The sequence below is a fragment of the Rutilus rutilus genome (genome assembly GCF_951802725.1).
Source record: "Rutilus rutilus genome assembly, chromosome: 4".
NCBI classification, from domain to species: Eukaryota; Metazoa; Chordata; class Actinopteri; order Cypriniformes; family Leuciscidae; genus Rutilus; species Rutilus rutilus.
This window is the reverse complement of record NC_140212.1, coordinates 1,442,813-1,467,812: the sequence shown is the minus strand read 5'-3', so window position 1 is coordinate 1,467,812 and position 25,000 is coordinate 1,442,813. Positions and strand designations below refer to the sequence as shown.

General features: G+C 37.7%; 1 protein-coding gene across 2 annotated transcripts in view; it reads left to right on the top strand.

The window, feature by feature from the left end:
- The window catches only part of mtpn (myotrophin), a 38,935-nt gene extending 26,132 nt beyond the window's left edge, over positions 1–12,803 (top strand). For both annotated transcript variants that reach the window (XM_084406213.1, XM_084406212.1), the window contains exons 6-8: positions 182–295; positions 1,675–1,758; positions 11,673–12,803. In XM_084406213.1, coding sequence (XP_084262339.1) covers positions 182–295; positions 1,675–1,758; positions 11,673–11,759 — 285 coding nt within the window. In that variant the 3' untranslated portion in view covers positions 11,760–12,803. The remainder of the gene's footprint in view (positions 1–181; positions 296–1,674; positions 1,759–11,672) is intronic.
- The last annotated feature ends 12,197 nt before the right edge of the window (positions 12,804–25,000 follow it).

Sequence of the window (25,000 nt, the reverse complement as noted above, 5' to 3'; positions counted from 1 at the left end):
TAAACAGTATGTTTATAATGATTAAAGTATATAATGTTATCTAATTGTAATTGTGTATGTTTTAGAGTGGTGATATAGTAGTAATAGTGTTATTGTATATATTGTATAGTGTACATATTGTAATAGTGTGTGTGTGTGTGTGTGTGTGTGTGTGTGTGTGTGTGTGTGTGTGTGTGTGCAGGCGGAGGATGTGAACCGGACTCTGGAGGGAGGCCGAAAGCCTCTTCATTACGCTGCCGACTGCGGTCAGAACGAGATGCTCGAGTTTCTGCTGTCTAAAGGAGCCGATGTCAATGTAACTGTCCACACACACACACACACACACACCAGCTCAACTCTGTGTTTAGATCAATATCTGCTCTAGTATGTAAATGTGTAGCAGGAGTCACAGGGGCTGATATTAGACCCACACACACACACACACACACCTGATATCATCAACGCACAGGCAGACTTCTGCTAAATTAACATATTCAAATAGAAAACCGTTATTGTAATTTGTAATAATAACCTATTTCTATTCCAGTGTTCCTGTTTTTACTTTATTTGGTGAGCAGAAGAAATTAAATTAAATCAAAAATCCCCCCCACACTTTTGAACGCTATTTTGCTATAAAACTCTTATGTTATGAAATTACACGATGGCTGCACCGTTTGGTCACGTTTTAATTCCATAATACTTTAATATAATTCTGTATACCATTGTTTTTCATTGTATATTTACGCTCTTTGACACACTTTTTGATATTGGCAAGAACACAGACAGAGATTTGAACCAGTGTTACTTTAATATTATCGTTTTTATGATAATTTTTTATTATATTTAGGGTTATTGTCATGAACTAAAACTATTGAAAACATTTGTGTAAATTGAAATAATGCTGTAGTAAAAAATAAATATTAGTTTATTTTATAACATAATGTAATATAATCATTTATAATAAAAAATAAATATGAGTTAATTTTACAATATAATGTAATATAATATAATAATTTATAATAATAAATAAAAAAAATATTAGTTTATTTTATAATATAATGTAATATAATATAATAATTTATAATCAAAAATAAATAAATGTTAGTTGAAAAACGTAAACTACATTAAGATGTAGAAATGTTATCTTGGCAATAAACACAAGTTGTAGCACCAAAATAATCAATTGGAAATAAATAAAATTGAAAACTGAAATAAAAATAAATTAAAAAGCAATATTTAAAAATAAAAAACGAATAAAATGACAAAAAAAAACATGGCAACTAAAAATATAAAAAACGAAAGCTAATTCAGAATCTTAATATAAAACTAAAGTAATCCATTTTTATGTTTTCATATTTGCTAATTTGTCATTTTATTGTGTGTTTTTGTCATTTTTATTAGTTTTTTTAATATATCTAAATAGTTTTATTAATTTCTATTTCAGTTTTGTCACATCAGGTCAAGCTAAAATGTTGAAAAAGCTGAAATCCTCCTCCAGAACACGTCTCTCGATCGGTCCTCGATCTCTGTCCCATCATGCTCTCTGGTGTACAGATAGAGACCGGTTTCCCTGAGAACGGGGGAAGATAAGAGTCTTCTGAAGCCGCCTGATATCCCAGCATGCATCTCTCTCGGTCTGATTCGTAGAGATGGTGATTTTGTGGATAATTGTGGTGTTTTTATTTTTTCTTGCAGGCTCCGGATAAACACGGCATCACCCCGCTGCTGTCCGCCACTTACGAGGGTCACGTGACCTGCGTCAAGATTCTTCTAGAAAAGGTACTGACGCGTTCGAATCAGCCCAGCGTGATATAATATGTAACAATAATGATATATATCATGTCACTGTTGGTTTTTCCCACTGGAAATTCAACAAACAATCATTAGAAAACAGCTTCACATTATAAAACTCCTGAAATAAATAATTAAAATGATTAAAATAATATGATATTTACAGTAAGGTTCATTCGTTAACATTAAATGAATGCATTAACTAACAATGAGAAATACAGATTTGTTACAGTATTTATTAAATAAAAACACGACTGTTCAAAATTCAGGTCAGGACTATTAAATAATATTCACAGAAACAACTTTTGATTTTAATAATGTGTTAATAAATGTTAAAATTAACATCAACTAAGATGAATAAATGCTTAAAAGTATTTTTATTGTTTTTTCATGCTAACTAATGGAGCCTTATTGTAAAGTGTTACCATTTATTTTGATTAATTTATTCAAATGATATAGTCATTTTTATATAAACAATTAGAGCTTATTATAAATGTTTAAAATGCAATGTAACTTAGTAATGTAATATATAAAAAGGTAAGTTTAAACTCAGGTCTAATTGGATGAGACATTTAATATAAACACATCAGTTGAAATTCATATATTAATGCAACAAGTGTTTTAATGTAGAAACAAATTCAATTCCACTGCATTTATACACAATGTTTGTTATATCCTCCTTATTCCTGACGAGCTTACGGCGTTTTGAATTACGGCCGGCACTTCCGGTTTGGGGAACTTCCGTTCATAAAGGCTGAAACGAATCATTTCAAATCATAAGGTTGCCCTACAAATAAAGCTGATCCGTCAGTTTTCCTTCATGATTTATTTTCAGACATCATGAGAATAACGTTATACTTGGTATTTTAACGTGACGTTATAACAAGAATATCTACGGCAAGAGCTCTTTCCTTTCCTCGTGATTAATTTCTTTTTTCCTGTAAAAGTATGAAAAAGGACAACATATCCTGCACATCTGTGGTCTGTTCTCCTGAATTTAATATACAATATATTCCATTAATAATTCACTGGAACGCACGAAGAATCTCTCGTTATTCTCCTCAAATCCTCACGTCTCTTTCCAAGTTTGTTTTCACAGGTAAATGCAATTTATTATCAGTCAAAATGACTTTGAAATAGTATCACGAAATGCTGAAGTTAATGAACATTTTTGATTAAGGCAACATAAGTTGCATAATACAGATATATTACTACATATTACGCGCATTTGGGGTGATTTGGTGTGTTGAAATGCCTTGTTGATGCTTTTACACTTTTAAATTTCCTTTTAATGTTCGATGGTTGAAGGGCGAGTAGATTAATGTCATCTCATTGTGACACTTTTTTAACGTATTGCGTTCATAGAGCGAGCGTTTCACTGATTGTTCACAGCTTAAAGTCCCTGTAAAGGCAATTCAAAAAAAAAAATTCTAAACACATTATAAATGTTAGAAATGTATTGATAAAACATATTACAAAGACTGTGAACTGTGAAGTACTGAATTGTGGAGTTAGACCGTTAAACAGTTTTTCACCATTGCTGTGTTCCGGATTTTTTGGGGCGGGGCTAAACGGGGGCTCGATGGCGCACTGGAGCCCCTGAGCTCCTGGACACGCCCCCTACTTGATGACGCATCGGAGCCCCTGACACTGCCCCTCCCCTAACAATATAGCACATTCATTCACATCAGTTTGCCGATCGCGAGTTACTGTCAGTACTATTAGTTACTACAGCCTACAGTTTGCTAGCTAGCTATGCCTTCGCCACGGAAATGCGTACTACCTGGATGCGATCACGTACAAAACAGATCGGTGTCCTTATTTAAATTTCCGAAAAAACCATCACATCAAGAAGAGGTGGATTAATTTTGTGAAGAGCCACTTTGATGGAGAGCTTAGGATCACCGCCAAAACCCGCCTCTGTAGTGATCATTTTACACAGGATAGTTTTATAAACTTTCGTCGGAGACAACTGGGATTCACTGATAATCTGCTGTTACTGGTGAATGGGGCCGAACCGATTATCTCCCGCCTCGGCCTTCATCCTCCCGTCGCGCCGACAACTGGTGCCATCGTCGGCTGGCTTTCGTCAGCTTTCCCGCGAGTGGGCGTGGTTTCAGCGCAGCCAGCGGACACGCCCCCAGCGTTTGAGAGCAGAGACTACTGCTCATTTTTGCAAGATTTTGATAGCTTATTTTATGTACTTGCCGGCTTTTTTTATCATTCAAATTTGGCTGGGTGGCTAATAACACCTTTTTCTGTGGTGTGACAAACTCAGAACACATACTTAATTTTGACTTTACAGGGACTTTAACGGAAGTTACACCCATCATTCGCGCAAAGCATCATGGGGCGCAGGAATAAGGTGGATAGCAATAATGGTATTACACACACATTAATGCGATATATCACGATAATGAACATGCACGGTATTGTTATCATGTGCACTTAAAAATACTCTGAATAACAGCAGAAATGCAGCCGTAACGCCGCAAACAAAGAAAGCAGCGGCCAGGGTTTGTGAATCTGAAAAAAAAAAGTAAGGCCCTGGAAAGTTTTTGCAAATAAATGTATATAAACACACACAGATACAGGTCCTTGAAAGTGCTTGAATTTATTTTGTGCAAGAAGTTTTCTGGAAAAAAGTCCATATTGTTCCTTCCGGTCCGCTAATGTGTTATTTCACCAACACTGCGTGGCCTACGCGCACTAATGGCACATTTATGCATTACGTTAAAGGGTTAGTTCACCCAAAAATGAAAATTCTGTCAGTGATTACTCTCCCTCATGTTGTTCCAACCCTGTAAGACTCTCGTTCATCTTCAGAACACAAATTAAGATATTTTTGATGAAATCTGAGTTACAGATTACGCCCTTAGTTACAGCTATCGCTATGGAGTAATTTCAATCTGACTTATTTGAAATAAAAAAATAGCCGATATACACAACCTGTGATGCACATCAGTTGAAATCTATATTATTGTGACGAGTTTCTCAATGTTTCTCAGCATCTGCAGCATCAGCAAGTAAACTCTTGTTCTTATCGGAAACCTCATCTTGACTTCTTTATGACACGCATGTTCACTCTTCACCATATTCACACGTGTAAATGGCCACGCTGATGTGTCTAGCTCAGGATAACTGCTCATAATCTCTGCTGGCTGGCACATTTCTACCGTTGTGTCGTGGCGTCCAGCTCTGGGGAGAGAAAGAGCTTTTGTTTGTGGATTTACAGCTGAAAGCGTCTGAACGGAGGCTGTAAACAGTGGCATCCGCAGGGTCACACGGGGTTATGTAACGCAGTTATGTCAGGCTGCACAGCACTGCACATTCTTTAGTGAGAGATTACACAACACACACACACACACACACGTGTGCGCTGGTGTCCCACAGGGGCCCGTCCCGCTGATCCGAGGGCCCTTCATTTCCTCAGACTCTCAGTGTGTTTATGTTGGAGCTGATCAGGCATTTTTGGCTGTTGCTCGGGAATATTTCAGGCTTGAATCCCCATTGGATCACTTGATGAGTGCAGTTGTTCTGAAACAAGAAGTTGGGGTGTAAAAAAAGAAAAAAGGGGAGCTATTCTACCCTTTTACAAAGTCTTAACGTTGTTGTTTCTCTACTAGAACAGGTTTTCCTGCTTGAATGTTGATTATTTTCCTCATATTCTCCATTGTTGCGGCTCCTCTCTTCCCAGTCTGTCAGTAACGCTCTGTTTAGTTCCTGTCTCTATGAAGCCCCGCCTTCTGAAAAGCACACTGTGCTCTTATTGGTCGGCTGGAGCAGTGTGTTGTGATTGGTCGAGCGCTTCGAGTGTGTTTGAGGAAATGTCCCGCCCCTTACCATAACCTCCAGTTTAACACACTACTAACTAACTAACTCAACCAGGCCCCGCCCCTTTATTCTGCGCATTAATTATTATAATGAGGAATATTGTGACGTGTTCGTTCCCGGAAGAAACTCAAGACTACAGTGGAGGCGTTTCAGGGAGTTCAGAAACACTGCTCATAATTAATTATTATCTGCGCTGATTACAAATGGTTCCACAGAGCAACTCTCGGTTTTCAGTAAAAATAAACGCAGATGGTTTTTAATTCCTCCGTTCACAGTTTTATAGTTTTCCAAACATTTCTCCATTCTTACAAAGTAACTTTAAAAATCCCTTTTTTCTCTCTCCATTTCTTGTACATTATTTATATATTTCATGACAATAGAAAATGTATAAAAGCATTAGAAGCTTAGCTATTGTGGTACTGCTTTACAATAAGGTTATTGCGACATGAAAACGACTTATTCTTAATGTTGCGTCATTAACTAATAGGACCTTAAGTGATACCCTATTTTTATGTGTTTAAATTGATCTTAATATTCAATATTCTCATGGTTAAGTCATTATTGTTAATTCTCAAATAAAGTTCTTCACTATTTTCCATTAATGTAGTTCGTATTATAAATACTATCTGTTACCGGTCATATTTTCTTGATCGTTAATGATTGTGGATGTAAAACTGCGGCTTTTCTTTTGAGTTTCCACCTCAAAGCATTGTGGGTGTTTGGTTCACAGCACAGAATGATGCAGTTCACACCCAAGACTACAGTGTGAATCTGAAGAACGTCAGCAGCTCTCGAGTAAACGAGTAACAAACACACACTTTCCCGGAATAACTCAGTGTTTGTATCTCAATCCAACTCTATATATTTGAAGATGGATTGTGGATTAAATGTGTAAAGATGTTTGTGAACGATGGATTTGATAACGTGAGATCCGTATAAATGTGTTCTGGATCTAGTCTCATATTTTGTTAGATTGCAGTATTTCTACTTGTGGTATTTCCTACTAACGCAAGGTTGTATTTGACTCTGGTGAGACCCAGACTGGTGGGCGTGGCCTTGCCCAGTGCCCAGTGCATTATGGGTGTTGAAGTTTTCCTATGTATTTGGTGAAAGGCCTTTTTCTCTGTTTTCTCTAGTCAGGTGTCACCGAATTTAAAACAGTTTGGTAGCCATGTTTTATTGAAAGCTCTCTTTAAGTATCTTATATAGTTTCTATTTTAAATTTGAATAACTCAGTTATGGTAAAATAGCATGAGAAGCTAGCATGGCGTTTTCTCTTGCTATCTCTGTATTGACCTCCATCACGTATCCACACTAATGGTCATGAATACGGCAGACGAGACGAGACGCCACATGGCAGAAACGCATGAATGAGAGAGAGAAGAGCACTTCCTCTTTTTCTGTCGTCAAATGGGAAGTAAAACTTCCATAATTACCAGTTAACTTCAGATATTTACATTATAAACGCTATTTTAAACACCTTTTATCTAGCTATCAGGATCACAATATCATTTTAATTCTTTAAGGGACAATATTCTAAATTTAGTGACATGTTTAGTCATTTTTTTATATATATATATATTCCTATTTAGGTTTAATTTTTTTTATTCCAATTTAATTGGAATTTAATCATTAAATGTTATTTTTCATGTTCATTTTAGTTTCATTTTTAGTCATTTCATTAGTCTTTTTTTTTGTAATTGTTAATTTTTTTTTTTTTTTATTTTATTGTATGTTTTTATTTTATTTTTAGATTGCTATTTATGTTTAATATATTTTTATTTCAGTTTTGGTTTTATTTATTTCCAGGTATTTGCCAGGGAAACATCTCCACTTTTCGTTGAGTTTAAGTTTTTCAACTAATATTTTGTGCTTCAAACTATTAAAAACATTTCTCTTAATTGAAATATTTTAGTTAATCATAATAGCCCTGGTCTTAATTTAATAGTCATAATAATTTAACTTTTTATGATCACCTCTAAAATTACACCTGTTTTACTACCTGTAAATGAGCTCTGTGATTGGCTAACCTCTTTGCATGTGAAATGAGGAACAACCCAATCGGTGTTGATATGTAAATTGTATGTTAATGAGCACATGGTTTTGATATTAACCATTTCAAATGTTTGCAGTTTCAGTTAATGATCTACGTCGTAGAGGAAGGGTTGAGTTTGTGATCCTTACAGTCGACATGCAACACCGAACTTAAATTATTATTAATGCTAAAAATGAATAATTTCTTTGTATTCAGGTATTTGTACAATGCAGGGTCAGTGTCTGCATTTATGTGCTTTTACCCAGCATGCAGCAGCGCTGACCACAGCACAGGGAACAAACACTGAACTAAACAAGTATTTATTATGCGTAGAGAGATGTGAAACTAAAGAATGAATGTGTGAGTGTGAGTTTATATATCATACAGTGAGGAAAATAAGTATTTGAACACCCTGCTATTTTGCAAGTTCTCCCACTTAGAAATCATGGAGGGGTCTGAAATTGTCATCGTAGGTGCATGTCCACTGTGAGAGACATAATCTACAAAAAAAAATCCAGAAATCACAATATATGATTTTTTTTAAACTATTTATTTGTATGATACAGCTGCAAATAAGTATTTGAACACCTGAGAAAATCAATGTTAATATTTGGTACAGTAGCCTTTGTTTGCAATTACAGAGGTCAAACGTTTCCTGTAGTTTTTCACCAGGTTTGCACACACTGCAGGAGAGATTTTGGCCCACTCCTCCACACAGATCTTCTCTAGATCAGTCAGGTTTCTGGGCTGTCGCTGAGAAACAAGGAGTTTGAGCTCCCTCCAAAGATTCTCTATTGGGTTTAGGTCTGGAGACTGGCTAGGCCACGCCAGAACCTTGATATGCTTCTTACAGAGCCACTCCTTGGTTATCCTGGCTGTGTGCTTCGGGTCATTGTCATGTTGGAAGACCCAGCCTCGACCCATCTTCAATGCTCTAACTGAGGGAAGGAGGTTGTTCCCCAAAATCTCGCAATACATGGCCCCGGTCATCCTCTCCTTAATACAGTGCAGTCGCCCTGTCCCATGTGCAGAAAAACATGATGCTACCACCCCCATGCTTCACAGTAGGGATGGTGTTCTTGGGATGGTACTCATCATTCTTCTTCCTCCAAACACGTTTAGTGGAATTATGACCAAAAAGTTCTATTTTGGTCTCATCTGACCACATGACTTTCTCCCATGACTCCTCTGGATCATCCAAATGGTCATTGGCAAACTTAAGACGGGCCTTGACATGTGCTGGTTTAAGCAGGGGAACCTTCCGTGCCATGCATGATTTCAAACCATGACGTCTTATTGTATTACCAACAGTAACCTTGGAAACGGTGGTCCCAGCTCTTTTCAGGTCATTGACCAGCTCCTCCCGTGTAGTTCTGGGCTGATTTCTCACCTTTCTTAGGATCATTGAGACCCCACGAGGTGAGATCTTGCATGGAGCCCCAGTCCGAGGGAGATTGACAGTCATGTTTAGCTTCTTCCATTTTCTAATGATTGCTCCAACAGTGGACTTTTTTTCACCAAGCTGCTTGGCAATTTCCCCGTAGCCCTTTCCAGCCTTGTGGAGGTGTACAATTTTGTCTCTAGTGTCTTTGGACAGCTCTTTGGTCTTGGCCATGTTAGTAGTTGGATTCTTACTGATTGTATGGGGTGGACAGGTGTCTTTATGCAGCTAACGACCTCAAACAGGTGCATCTAATTTAGGATAATAAATGGAGTGGAGGTGGACATTTTAAAGGCAGACTAACAGGTCTTTGAGGGTCAGAATTCTAGCTGATAGACAGGTGTTCAAATACTTATTTGCAGCTGTATCATACAAATAAATAGTTAAAAAATCATATATTGTGATTTCTGGATTTTTTTTTTGTGATTATGTCTCTCACAGTGGACATGCACCTACGATGACAATTTCAGGGTGTATGTGTATGAGAGAGTGTATGTGGGTGAGTGAGTGTATGTGAGTGGGTGGGTGGGTGAGTGAGTGAGTGTGTGTGTGAGAGAGAGAGTAAGTGTGTATAGGTGAGTGAGTGGGTGAGTGAGTACGACCTTCGGTTTCGGCACGTTTGTGTTTTGAACTTCAGTGCGGTGTGTGTTGAGCTCTGAGTAAACCGGAGACTAACTCAAACTCGAGCTGTGTGTGTGTACCATAGACTGTACAAAAAGATGGACGACGCCCCTTCGCTCTCTTCCATTGGTGAGAACTGAAGCCGCCAGTGTCCCGATATGGCGCCGACATCTTGGGGCTTGAGTCTGCGCAGTAGCGATCTTGGGACCAAAAAGTCTGTTGGTGCTTCAGTGACTACTTCGCTCAGAGAACCTGTCAATCACAGCTGTCAATCATGACGTCACACCACCGTTTATTATAGCATCACGCAACTAACTAAAAACCAACTTACTTTTGAAACAGACACTTGAACTTACATCAGTGTGATTAAAAACTACAGTAATTGACAGAAACCACCTTTGGAAAAAAGATATTTGAAGTGTAATTAATTTGTTTAGTTGGTCTCAAGTCCCGTTGAATAGCACGGGGAGGCGGGGCTTATGACCTATACTAGGACCAGTCACCGGGGGGCGATCGAGACACTTTGGCTTCACTTTTCAGGGCTTGTGCGGCACGCTTGGTATGAAGAGGAATAATCGTGTCTGCATCCACAGTGAGGATCAATAGAGCGATGGATCGCGTGGAGGATGATGTGTGTGTGTGTGTGTGTGTGTGTGTGTGTGTGTGTGTGTGTGTGTGTGTGAGAAGGCCTGAGGGTCCGGCTCACGCTAGATTATGCATGAGGTTCTCCTCGCTCAATAACACTGTAATCAGCTCTTATTGCTCGGCTGGAAGTGTGATCCAGTGGAGATTGTTCTTTTATTCCTTGAATAATGTTGAGTCGTGTGTAATCGAGCAGAACTCTGACTAATGCTGGACGTTAGTTGCTTTGTTTGTCGAAGGACCGTCAGATGTCAATACTGTAATGATAATGTCCCTCCACTGTAAACTGCCCTGTGTTTGATGTCATTACTCTTCAAATCTGGAGGAACATTCAAGGACTTGTTTTGTAAAAAAAAATTAAAATAAAAAAGGACCCAGAAAAACCTTTACAATTTTTATCACATAAGTACAACTAAATTAGTTATTTATATATATTAATTTATTAACATATACATACATACATACAGACACACACACACACACTCACTCTCTCATACACTCTCTCACACACACACACACACACACACACACACACACACACACACTCACTCCCTCACAAACACACACTCACTCACACACACACTCTCTCTCACACACTCACACTCTCTCATATACACACACTTACTCTCTCAATAAGTTTTAGCCTTATTGAAGGCTAAAACTTATTATCATTAATTAAAACTAAAATAATTAAAACGTTTCTGTTAATTGAAATAAAGCTGGAAAAAAAAAGAAAATAACTGGAAATAAAGTAAAAATAAAACTGAATTAAATCTAAATGCATTCAGAGCAGTGGAATGGACGAAAAATAATGGTTTTACTGTAGATTTATTAATTGTATGTTAATTAGTAATTTTGTGATGTGCTTTTGTCATTTTATTAGTTTTGCTGTTTAGCTTTAATTTACTTATTTTTATTTTTTATTTATTTTATTTATTATTATTATATTATAATATATTAATTATTATTTGTCAAGGCAACATTTCTAGTTTTCGTTTAGTTTAGGTTTTTTGACTAATATTAATATTTTATTTTACGTCAGCTTTATTTAAATTAACAGAAATGTTTTTAACAGTTTGTTAATGATAAAAACCCTGGTATATGTGTGTCTCAATCTCATTATTTCTCTCTTTTCCTGCTGCCGGTCTTTTGTGTTTAATCATGTGTGTGTGTGTGTGTGTGTGTGTGTGTGTGTGTGTGTGTGTGTGTGTGTGTGTGTGTGTGTGTGTGTGTGTGTGTGTGTGTGTGTGTGTGTGTGTGTGTGTGTGTGTGTGTGTGTGTGTGTGTGTGTGTGTGTGTGTGTGTGTGTGTGTGTGTGTGTTCCTCCAGGGTGCTGATAAGGAACGTAAAGGTCCGGATGGTCTCAGCGCGTTCGAGGCGGCCGAAAGCGAGGCCATTAAAGCTCTACTGAAGTGAGACGAACGCTACCGGCAGCGAGAGGTTCTGACCACAACCACTGGATCCACACACACACACTCACTCACACACACACTCACGCACACACACGCACCTCTCTGTCTCTGCCCGCTGGCTGCATCAGCTCCTCTAGGTTTCCTTTTGTTTTGTTTTTCAACATGACCTATTTTATTTTATTTTAGGGGAGGTGCTTGATTTCCCCTTTAGTTTATCAGTGTCAGTGTCACTGATGGACCTGTCACTCAAGCCTACGGACCAATGGGACGCCTGTCTAACACCACTAAACACGGACCTTAGAGTTCAGACTACAGACTGTATGATGATGATGAGGATGAGGATGATGATGATGTGTACATTTATTTTTCAGACTGTTGCGATCGCAATTAGAAACGAGTGGTTCGCACAGTCAACAGGGCTCTGAACATGTTGGAAAAATACTAGCTGATGAATTTACCTGCACTCCATTCCCACGTTTCCCTCCCTCAGCTTGACGACATTCCCGCGGCCGTCGCATTAGCTGTTCAAAGAACAAATAATACACTTCAGACGCTTGAATCGTTCTGCTGACCCGCACATTTTTTTGCTTTGTGCCCCTTTGAATTTGTGTTGTTGTGGCAAAAATAAATGAATTCTCAGCTTCTGTGTGCTTGTAGAGTGTTAAACAGGTCTGATCAGATGAGGGACGCCCCTCTCTCTCTCTCTCTCTCTCGCTCTCTCTCTCTCTCTCTCTCTCTCTCGCTCTCTCACACCCTTTCTCTCTCTCTCTCTCTCTCACACTCTCGCTCTCTCTCTCTCTGTCTCTCTCTCTGTCTCTCTCTCTGTCTCTCTCTCTCTCTCTCTCGCTCTCTCACACCCTCTCTCTGTCTCTCTCTCTCTCTGTCTCTCTCTCTCTGCATGATGGTGTTTTTAGCTTTTCAAGACAGTCTTAAACAAAAATTCACATCGATTAGCAAATGAACATTTTGAAGATCCATATCTGGCATTGTTGTGAAAAAGTCCGTTTGAAAACAAAACAAAAAAAACAAATAAAACTATTTGAAATGATTAGTTTGATTTTTGTCACGTTTGTGAAGTATTGACTGATGGAGAGTGTTTGTATGATCCGATGAGAATATAATCCATATTACAAAAATAAAACAATGGAATATTACAAAATATGACATTTAAAAAGTGTATAATTCACTGTTTTTAACACTGTCCGACAGCAACACCGCGGGTGAAGGCCGATGCTTAAAACACTAACTCGATGAGATTTATACTTGGTTTTAATAAATAGAAACTTTAATTAAATTGTTAATGTAAAAATACAAAATGGAATTATTAGGTTTATTTTTTCTCTTTTCTTTTTTTTTTTTGATGTAAAGTAATGTTTATTAGCACTACATTACTGGAAATGTAACCAGGAAAACGTGACAACATTAAGTGTAACTGGGACATGAATTTATATTTGATTTATTTATTAATAATAATAATAATTCTACAGCATCTAATCTTAGTTTGTTGATTTCAACGTTTACTAAAAAAAAATTTTTTTTACATTTTAATCTTGTGTGTGTTAACATTATTTAATGCTCTGTAAATAAACAATGAACAAATGTATTTTTAACTAATGTTAACAGACTGACAGATGCTTTAGGCCTAGAAAATATATCGCTTATATTGTTAGTTCATGTTAGCTAATAACTAATGCACTATTCATAAATGTCTTCACTGATATTAGTGAACCCTGTTGAGAACTGATTGTTGAGCCGGACGTCACTAGTTATTAATCTGTCAAATCATGTTTCTATTTAAATGCTGTATTTTGCACAGGGTTGTTTAGGGTCCGATTAAAAAAGGTGCAATTAACCTGATAAAAACAATGGAGGTGAATGAGAGGACTTCACTAATATAGTGAAGTGTGTGTGTGAGAGAGAGAGAGAGAGAGAGAGAGAGAGAGACAGAGATTGTGTTTGTGTGAGTGAGAGAGAGATTGTATGTGTGTGAGAGAGTGTGTGTGTGTGTGTGTGTGTGTGTGAGAGAGAGAGAGAGACAGAGATTGTGTTTGTGTGAGTGAGAGAGAGATTGTATGTGTGTGTGAGAGTGTGTGTGTGAGAGAGAGAATGTGTGTGTGTGAGAGAGTGAGACAGATTGTGTTTGTGTGAGAGAGATTGTGTGTGTGAGAGAGAGAGAGTGAGTGTGTGTGTGTGTGTGTGTGTGTCTGAGTGAGTGTGTGTGTGTGTGTGTGTGTGTGTGTGTGTGTGTGTGTGTGTGTGTGTGTGTGTGAGAGAGAGAGAGAGAGAGTGAGACAGAGATTGTGTGAGAGTGAGTGAGTGTGTGTGAGAGAGTGAGAGAGAGAGAGATTGTGTTTGTGAGAGAGAGAGAGTGAGACAGCGATTGTGTTTGTGTGAGTGAGAGAGAGATTGTATGTGTGTGAGAGAGAGAGAGTGTGTGTGTGAGTGAGACAGAGATTGTGTTTGTGCCAGAGAGAGTATGTGTGAGAGAGAGAGAGAGAGAGAGATAGTTTTTTCTTTTCTTCTTCCTTTAATTAAGTGCTTTTGTTAATAGCTGGTCCACCGGCGAGTCTCAGACCTCTGTCACTGTCACAACACAAAGAAATGAATTATTCAGGTCCTGCACAACTCTCTGATAAAGTGTGAGTCCGTCAGCCGCTCGTGCTCGTTCCGCCGCTCGTGCTCGCTCACTGACGGCCTGAGAATATCAATCAGCTCGTCTCATCAAACCGGGAACGCGCTCGACACGACAGGAGGAACTCTTCAAGTCAACACGTGATCTCAGCCGGGTTTACTGTGTTCATACATGTTCCTGATCGCGAGCGGTTCATCAGTCTTCATAATCCTGTGTTGTGTAGTGTTGTGTAGTGTAGTGTTGTGTAGTGTTGTGTGGGCTGTTTGTTCATGTTAACCTGTGGTTTAGTCCTTGTTTTTAATTCCATGTCGAATATTTCACTTGAAAAACCCTCATATTTTGTCAGTACAGTGGGTTACAGATTATGCTGTTGATATCAACAATTAAATTCTCAATAGTTAAAATGGTAATTCTTGATATCACAAATGGCATCATCGTTCACAGAAATAACTAATAATTCTTGATATCAAGAACTAACATTTTTACTAGTGGAAATGTAATTCCGGATATCAAAAATTGCCAATGTTACAAGTAAAAGTCACACTTCTGATATCAAGAATTAGCATTTTAACTAATAAAAATGTAATTGTTGATATCAAGAATTCATATCCTGGGAATGATTAAAAGTAAAAACGGCTTGCCATTCACGAAAATTAAAATACGATCACATTTAGGCTACTCATTCTCAAGTTGTTACAAACCTGTATGGATTTCTTTCTTCTGCTGAAGATATTGACTTTCATAGTATGGAGAGAGAGAGAGAAATAAGTCACTGGGGTCCATACCAACTGTTCGATAACAGACATTATTTTTTTTCCATCAAACCGAAATAAATGGACTAGACTAGAGAATGAGGCCGAAATGCGCGACCTGTGTTTATCTATGAGTCTCATGTTCACAGGTGTCCGTCTGAACTCTTCTTTCTTCCACCTCCTCCTACACTGTGATGTTATGTAACTGTCTCGCTTTTCTCTGTTTTATTAGTCAAGTCTTTCCTCCGACGACCTGTCAGAGCTGCAGACTGGAGTCTTATATCTGTGATTCAGACACAGTTCTGCTGCTGGTGGAGGTGCAGCGCCCCCTGATGGCTGATTCTGACACTGATCAGACCTTATTCACAGCAGCGCCATCTTTGATTTTTAACGGGAATGACAGCGAGGCTGTGAGGGACAGACGTGCATCTCTTCAATGGGCTGTACTGTTATTTAATGTGTTTTTGGATTGTTCTGCTCATGAAACACTGGAAAAATATCTTTCCAAGAGATTTCAGTTGACAAAAAACTCCCGACAATATAAGCCGTGGAAAATTGTAAGTAATCTAGGAGATTTATACAGCGGATTGCATTGGAAACACGAGAAGTCTGTCCCTCACAGCCTCACTTTCACACCTGTCATGATGGCGCTGCTCTGAATAAGGTCTATTCAGGGAATAATAAGGGGTTTATTCGTGCAATAACACCCGGCTGGATGTACAGTATCCTGATTATTACACGGTTACATCATGCCATATAAGTAATTCATAAGCTTTCAAATATATGTTCTAAGAACGTTCCCCTTATAAAATCGTTATTCCTGAAAGTTCTCTGAACGTTCCGTTTTTTGAATGTTTCGTGAACATTCCATTTTTGAACATTATAGTAATGTTACATTTGAATGTTCTTCGAACATTCTAAAACAACTTTTTTTTACAAAATGTAACAAAAACTAAAACAACAAAAACGTTTCACGAATGATATATAAATAATGTTTTATTATTTGTTATTAAAGACTTATTTTGAATAAGTAATTGCTTCACCACCATTAAAAAAGTGATGTTCTGTATAGTGTGAGTGTGTGTAGTATGATGTAACACACATTCGCCATGTTGTCATTATCATGTGACCGACCAGCGCCATTCACAAACCCTCTCCTGTGGACTCATGTGATACTAGTTTTTTTATTTAATTGAAAAATATGTAATGTACAAACAACATGGCAACAAAAATGTATAATTACACTATGGCAGTAGGATCAGGTGTAAAAGTGAAATACAGAAAAGAAGAGAAAAAAGAAGGGGATGATGAAAAAAGAAAAAGGATGAAAAAAGAAAAATGATGAAAAGTAAAAAAAAAGAAAAAAAAGTTTTGAAACAATAGAAGAATATGACTTGAAAATTAAACTCAAGCACCCCGCTAGAGTTTAATTTTCAAGTCATATTCTTCTATTGTTTCAAAACTTTTTTTTTATTATTTTTTTTTTTACTTTTCATCATTTTGAGGGCATTTGTATAGGAAATATTTAATTAATTAATTAATTAATTAATTCGTTACATTTATATAGCGCTTTTTCTGAGACCTCAAAGCGCTTTACATAGAAGGGGGGAATCTCCTCAACCATCACCAATGTGCAGCATCCACTTGGATGATGCGACGGCAGCCATATTGCGCCAGAACGCCCACCACACACCAGCTTACTGGTGGAGAGGAGACAGTGATGAAGCCAGTCAGTATATGGGGATGATTAGGAAGCCATGATAGACAGAGGCCAAGGGGCAAATTTGGCCAGGATGCCGGGGTTACACCCCTACTCTTTTTCGAAGGACATCCTGGGATTTTTAATGACCACAGAGAGTCAGGACCTCGGTTTAACGTCTCATCCGAAGGACGGATAATAAACTAATAAATAAATAATAAATAAAAACTCGTTGTGAAATACACAGAACTTGGGTTTCACTTTGAGACATTTAGATTAGTGTATATGAAATGTTCCCAGAATAAGGATAGATTTTAGAGAAGGATAGAATAAGAATAAAATACAAATTTGTCACTGTTTTTCATCTCTTATATGGATCGGAAGTGTGTGATTTGGGACGCAGCCCATGTGACTGATAGCATCACCAGCTGTGCTGATAAACACATGAACAGTTCCTGTGTGTATTATAGTTTTCCAACGCTACATTGTGCTTAATGAAGTATCAAATCCAAATTACTTTGATAATTGTTATTTGTCTTTGTGTTCACAGTTGTGACTGAGGCCTTCCGTCTTCATTCTGTACCGCGGTAGAATGATGGGAATAACGTGGTACTGAACGATTGCACTATTCATGATGTTTAGTTTAGTACATGACCGTGGTAAAAGCAACAGGTAGATGTTTTAAGACTTTCCTAAACCAACCTTTTCCATTGTATTAAAGGGGTGGTATTTTTATATAGCATGTTAAAATTGTCACTTTTTGAGGGTGAGCAAAAACGCACTGGTTTTGTGTCTGTCCCTTTAAATGCAAATGAGCTGCTGCTCCCGGCACAGGGGGGCGGAGCTTCAAGAGCTTGTGTCCTGAAAATTAAAAAAATGTTTAGCCTTTTATGTTTAAACCGGAGTCAGACAATGATGGAGAGACTCAAGAAGAAGTGACAACATTTCTGAATGGTTAGTTAGTGAATTTATGTAGCTGATGTGTATTTCCTGGGGGCGGGGTTTATGTCAATTTTAGGGTTAGTGATGTCATCTAACCTGGGAGGAATGTGGTGTAGTCTCTACCAGCCGTTTGTTGTAGTCCTTAAAAAAGATTTTTGTAAAAGTAAATCTCTCCCTTTGCTTTGAACTTTGAGCGTCGTAACTTTGCAGATGTTGTTTATGCTCAAACAGCAACATTACACACTAACTAAAGTTAGAAAAGTGAAATCATGATCAACCACCCCTTTAAAACTATTGGAATTTTGTTTATTTTTAATGGGAAATAAACCTACTGTGTGTGTGTGTGTGTGTGTGTGTGTGTGTGTGAGAGAGAGTGTTTGTGTGAGAAAGTGTGAGTTTGCGAGTTTGTGTGTGTGAGTGTGTGTCTCTCTCTGTGTGTGTGTGTGTGTGTGTGAGAGAGAAAGAGTGAGTGTGTGTGTCTGTGTCTGTGTGTGTGTGTTTGTGTGTGTATCTGTGAGTGTGTGTCTGAGTGAGTGACAGTGTGTGTGTGTGTCCATAACACCTGTGTTAATGTGTGTATCTGGAGAGAACATGCTGTGAAATTTCCCGTTTCCCTCGTTCAGACTGAAGAAGCGTTCGCGTTCGCTGGGGATCGATGTCCACTAGACTGCTATTAGGAGGAGTTTAATTGCAAATAAAAGAGGATTTATCACTACTGCCGGTATGTAGACGAGCACTGGTGCATTCTGGGTAATGAGCAGAGGGGACGGTGCTCTCGCTTCACACAGATCATCTAACTCTCAAACACACACACACACGGGCCTCTGGTCCAGAACCCAGAGAGGTGCCTAGGTAGGGAGCATTTTAAGGGAGCACAGATGCTGTTTTAAACAGTAGGGAGTTTAATACTGACTTCTTTGGTCTCTTTCTTAGGCATCACAATAATTAACTCTATAAAACCTGCTGTATTATATTTGATGCATGAATTCTTAAGGCCTCTAAATGATCAACATACTCTGACAAACCGGTAACACTTTATGTAAACGTAAGAATAACTGATATTATTAGGCATATTTCAAGATGAACGCACTTCTGGAGCTGTGATTGGAGCAAATCCCGGGATAAGGCCCAGAATGGGAGGTGAAGTCCTGGATCTTTGTGTTTTCGCTGGAATCGAGAGCCTCAGTGAATAGTTTGGCAGCCGTCGAGGAAGTGAGCATTTCTAGCCTTTATTCTGTTCCCAGTTCTGCTTCATCTGCACATCTGAGATCGAAATAACAATCATTCTGCTGTCAGAGCGACGAATGTTCTGGGAAGCGCTCTAGAAAGGGCATATATTGAGTTTGAGACGATCACTGTGAATGATCCCGAGGTCCAGGGAGAGAAGGTCCCTCGTGTGCCGGATCCTGCGCTGGGATAGAGAAGCCTTTATTTCACTCTTATCAGACCGGCTAGATGTTTCAGAGCAAGTGAGAATCATATTAGAACAGTTAGATTTCTTTTCAATGGAAGCTTGTTAAATCCACGGATTAAAAAAATATTAACGGTAATTGCAGTGCTTTTTATCTCACAACTCTTGACTTTTTTCTCGGAATTCTGAGTTTACATCTTACAATGCATACTTTTTTTCTCTCGGAATTCTGGGTTTACATCTCGTAATTTTGACTTTTTTCTCGGAATTCTGAGTTTACATCTCGAAATTGAGTTTTTTCTATGAATCCTGAGTTTACATCTCGAAATTTTGACTTTTTTCTCGGAATTCTGAGTTTATATCTCGGAATTTTGACTTTTCTCTCGGAATTCTGAGTTTATGGTTTAAAATTCTGACCTTTTTCTCGGAATTCTGAGTTTATATCTTGGAATTTTGACTGTTTTCTCGGAATTTTGACTGTTTTCTCAGAATTCTGAGTTTACATCTCGTAATTTTGACTTTTTTCTCAGAATTCTGAGATTATATCTCGTAGTTCTGACTTTTTTCTCGGAATTCTGAGTTTACGGTTTCTTGGAATTCTGAGTTTATATCTCGTAGTTCTGACTTTTTTCTCGGAATTCTGAGTTTACGGTTTCTTGGAATTCTGAGATTATATCTTGTAATTTTGACTTATTTCTCGGAATTCTGAGTTTATATCTCGTAGTTCTGACTTTTTTCTCGGAATTCTGAGTTTATATCTCGTAGTTCTGACTTTTTTCTCGGAATTCTGAGTTTACATCTCGAAATTGAGTTTTTTCTATGAATCCTGAGTTTACATCTCGAAATTTTGACTTTTTTCTCGGAATTCTGAGTTTATATCTCGGAATTTTGACTTTTCTCTCGGAATTCTGAGTTTATGGTTTAAAATTCTGACCTTTTTCTCGGAATTCTGAGTTTATATCTTGGAATTTTGACTGTTTTCTCAGAATTCTGAGTTTACATCTCGTAATTTTGACTTTTTTCTGAGAATTCTGAGATTATATCTCATAATTTTGACTTTTTTCTCGGAATTCTGAGATTATATCTCATAATTTTGACTTTTTTCTCGGAATCCTGAGTTTACATCTCGTAATTTTGACTTTTTTTTTACCACAGAATTAAATGATTTGTAAAAAACGGTAATTGCGACTTCTCACAATTCTTTATCTCGCAGTTACACATTACCACCCGCAATTCAGACTTTTCCTCGCAGAATTGCTAGATATAGACTCTGAGAAATTGAGAATTTTGAGTTTGTATCTTGCAATTCAGATTTTTTTCTCTCAAAATTGTGAGGAAAAATAGTCAGAATTGTGAGATAAAAAGCAACCTTTTTATTCATTTATTTTATTTGGTGGAGGAGACTCTTCTACCATACTCTTCTCCAACTGTTTAAGCCCAGAATATTCCCTGCTGTTTTTCTCTAGCTGGTCTTTTCCTCTGTAATCAACATATCTCTGGGTTTCTGCGTCTGCTGAAGTTTGAGTGCTGAGAAGTGAAGTTAGTAATCAGAGAGCAGCGAGTGCTTTAAAAGCCTTCTGGGTAAAACATATCTGACAGCCATGAGCCCGGGCAGAGCATTACAGAGGGAATGATAAATGAACAGATTTCCAGTGCAGTGAATATTACCCTTTCGCAGTCTGAACGCTGGCTGGGAATTGATTATTTGTTTGTACGTGTGGCCGAGGTGAACGCATATAAAGGTGCTTCTGGATTGTGTTATTGATTCCTCCCCGCGGAGCCACATTTTATTAGCCCAGACGTTTTTAATGCACTCGTCTCTGTTGTGAGGTGTAACGGCATCTTACAGATGAGGTGACGCCGCTGAGTACTTCATCATTTCCCAATTGGCTTCCCTAAAATGAAGCTCAGTGCCATGCTGTCTGTTTGCTTTGCTCCAGGTCGTGTCTCGCTCTCGGATAATGAGAGCCTCCGGCTACAGGAACACACACACCGGAAACCTGTTACATATGTCTGATTCTGGGCTGTCCCAAACACTGTGAGCTTTGCTGTATAATTGCAGTCTAATTCCAATTTAGTTCAAACAAAGTGTCTTAGTATCAGGATTCGAGTACTTAAAGTACTTGAATTTGACTTTTTGAAATTGAAAACCCTTGAAAACAGCCATTTTTATGAAGAAGTACTTGAAAAGTGCTTGAATTATTGAAAGACGATATAAAGAAATTTATTTTCAATTTTATTGATAAAACAATCTTTTCACACAAAATTAACGCTGCAGTCCGTCTGATAATAGATATAGAGGCATTTTGCATGGCTATGAGTGTGATATTGCTCATAAATATCTAAGTATATGACAGCTTTCATTCTTATCAATCATATTCATGGGAGAAAAAATCAGTTTGAATAAGGAAAGCGATATCTTTGTCATGGTATCTTTCAGTGGTTAAAGTTTCCTCAGTCATTGCATGTGCTGCACTTTATTTGTACCATTTTTTGTTTTATTAGTTCATTTTTATTTATTTACCTTTTTTTAGAATTTTAAAGATTATAAAAAACGATATTGTTTGATAAACTATATCTGTGATTGTAGTCCTTAAAAAAAAAAAAGCATCTTTACAAATTGAAAATACCATTCATTTTCTCCATACACTCTTAAAAATAGCTTTCGTGGAATGGAAAGGTTTTGTGGATGTTAAAGGTTCTTCATGGAACCATCAGTGCAATAAAGAACAATAAAGTGTAGGGAAACCATCACTTTTAGACCTTTAAAGATAAATGTACTGTGAACTACGAGCTTGTTAATCGATGGTTTATGCTTTTGTTGAAGCCATCAGTTCCCATTATTAACGGCAGAATACGTGTTGAAAAACTACATTACCCATGATGCTGTTCAGAAAATTCCACCAATTAGAGAGTCAAGGCAAACAAACTGCCAAAATAAACTTAAAATATATTGTTTCTTTATATATGATCAACACTTTTAAATGAATAGTTTTATATTTCACCATCATTTTTGTGTGTCATTCACAGCTTCATGGGATTGTAGTTCTAATCCAAAATATTAACAAAAAAACTATAATAGTTTCTCAATGATACTAAAGTAAATAATAATAATAATAATAATAATACATTTAATTTGTAAGCGCTTTTCTAAGTACTCAAAGACACTTTACAGAAAATTATAAAACAGATGTAGCAACATAGAAAATTGTAAAGCAAATGTAGCAAAAAAAGAAAATTAAACACACAATTAAATTAAACATTAAAAGCAAGTAACACAAGTAACACAGCTTTAATACTGCATCAGTTCCAGGGAGACAATCAGTGTAAAATCAGATGCAATTTTTAACATTTCTTTACACATTTTTTTATTTTATTCGCCTGTCAAACCTAGAACATATTTTATAGGACGGCTCTTGCTGTGTATAATACTGTGTGTATTTCATCTGTGTCTCGATGGTCTTGTGTTAATGACTGCGGTTGTTCTGGGTCTGTGTGTCGTGTCCTGGAGAAATGACTCTCTTCGGCTCTCTGGCTTCTCTGTGGAGGAGTTTAGAGTCGCACGGCTGCCAAACACTCGATCAAACCCGTGAGCAGGTGTGTGTTTCCACTCTGACATCAGATACAGCGGCGTGAGGAGATCTCAGGAGCTCTGCTCATCAACCTGAGAAACACTCACACACACACACTCATGCATGCACACTTACACAAACACACTCATGTATGCACACACACTCATGCACGCGCACACACACACACACACACTCATGCTTACATACACGCACACTCATGCATGCACACTCTCACACACACACATTCACATACACACACACACACTCATGCACATACGCACACACACTCACACTTATCTGAGCAGATATGACGGAAATACTCCAGAGGGACAGCAGTGTAATGGAAGAAGTAAAGTTTTGTTATTCAGAGATAGGCTTTGTGATTAATTAAATCTCTCTCTCTCTCTCTCTCTCTCTGAAGTGACTGTGACTAATATTTAGTTCCGCCACGTCTGACATTTTCCTGAACTTCTGTTTCCTTTACATCTGCTGAAAGTCATTTGTATTTGATTTTGTAGTTCCTTGTTTTGTGTTACACATTTATTAGGTTAAAAATATATATTCAAAAGCAATTCATACCAACTATACAAACCGTAACTGTCCAAAAATCATTAAAAAAAAGCTGAAAAACATGTCTGTCCGTTACTTAAACTCATCAGAATCATTAATAAAGTTAGAATTGCGTGATATAAAATGGTCATCTTTGAATGGACAGTGTCGACACAGATCTAGAGGCGGTGGACTCGTGAACTGAGTGTTTGTGGGACTGAAGGAATAACAGGTTATCATCATCATCATCATCATCATCATCATCTGCATATGAACACACTGGGAAACTCCCAGCTGATTAAAACCCCTTTGATCCCGGCCGAACGCTCCATACACACGGGCAGAAGAGATCTTATATGCTAATGTTCTGTCCTCTGACATTTAATGTGAAGTTATAAAGCGTGTAACGGGACTTTCCTTCAGGCCCGATCCGTCACGAACTCCACGGAAGCTTCGGGGTTTCACTGGAATTGAATTAAGCTTATTTGGGAACGGTCTGATTCCAGATTAAATCACAATGTTTTCCCGTCGGGAGCCTAAAGCAAAAGCACATGTTGTTTTTATTTCGCCTCTACTATTTTCCTGTCGGTAAAGCATTTTAAGATGCTCGAAAGCCGGTCGGTTCGGTTGTGTTATTATTGCACTATTGTGCTTTTCTTAGCGATTGAATTTTCCTCGAGATCATAAAATCTCATAAAACACTGACGGAGGGACAGAAGACACTGTCTTCACTTCATAAAGCTGTCTGGCGTTTCTTCAGGTTTATTTCTGCTCAGTTTGCTTGTGTTCTGAGAGATACGGATGAAGACGGTGTCATGCTTCACATGATTCCCTTAAGCCTGGAGCAAACGCAGATTATAGGCTAAGGCTAGATATTAAATATTCAGGATACGTCCAATAAAATGCATTTTCTTACAGATGAGTGCGTTTAAAAGGCCCTTATGCACTTATAACTTGTTCTCCTGCTTTCAGATTCAAATGAGTCTTAAAGAAGCGGTTCGTGCAGCGATGTCACTTTTACAATGTTTGAGCGAGTTGCTAGGTTACCAGGTGTCAATCACGAGCTCCCTCATTAATATTCATCTCCTGTGTGGATCAGAATACAGTATGAAGACACCGGAGTCGTTTCGTTGGTTTCTTCTGCTGTTTATGTGTGTTTTCGAGCTCTTTGCCTGAGTTAGTAATGAAACACAGTTTAATGCTCCACTGACTTTCTATTAGTTGTGCTGTTTTCAGCCTCTCCGCTAATAAAGCCTCGTGTTTGATCAGATAAACGGTGAATTGGTTTCCTTCGCCGCTGTAAAGCATCTGTTACTGAAGAACATTGTTTAATCTGATGTGAACTCAAACAGCAGCAGTGCGAGACTCTACTGACGTCACGACTCGTGCAACGATTAATGCATCCAAAATAAAAGTTTGTTTAAATAATAATAATAATAAAAAAATGTAATTAAATAATAATTACATTTTTATATGCATAATGTATGCAAATATAGCAGGTAGTGTATAGGCTACATTAGGGCAATGCAACGATTAATCGTGATTAATCACATCCAAAATAAAAGTTTGTGTTTACATAAAATGTGTGTGTACTGTGTATAATTATTTTGTATAGGCCTATATAAATACACACATAAGCATGTATATATTTCAGAAATATTTGCATGTATATATATTTATATATCATT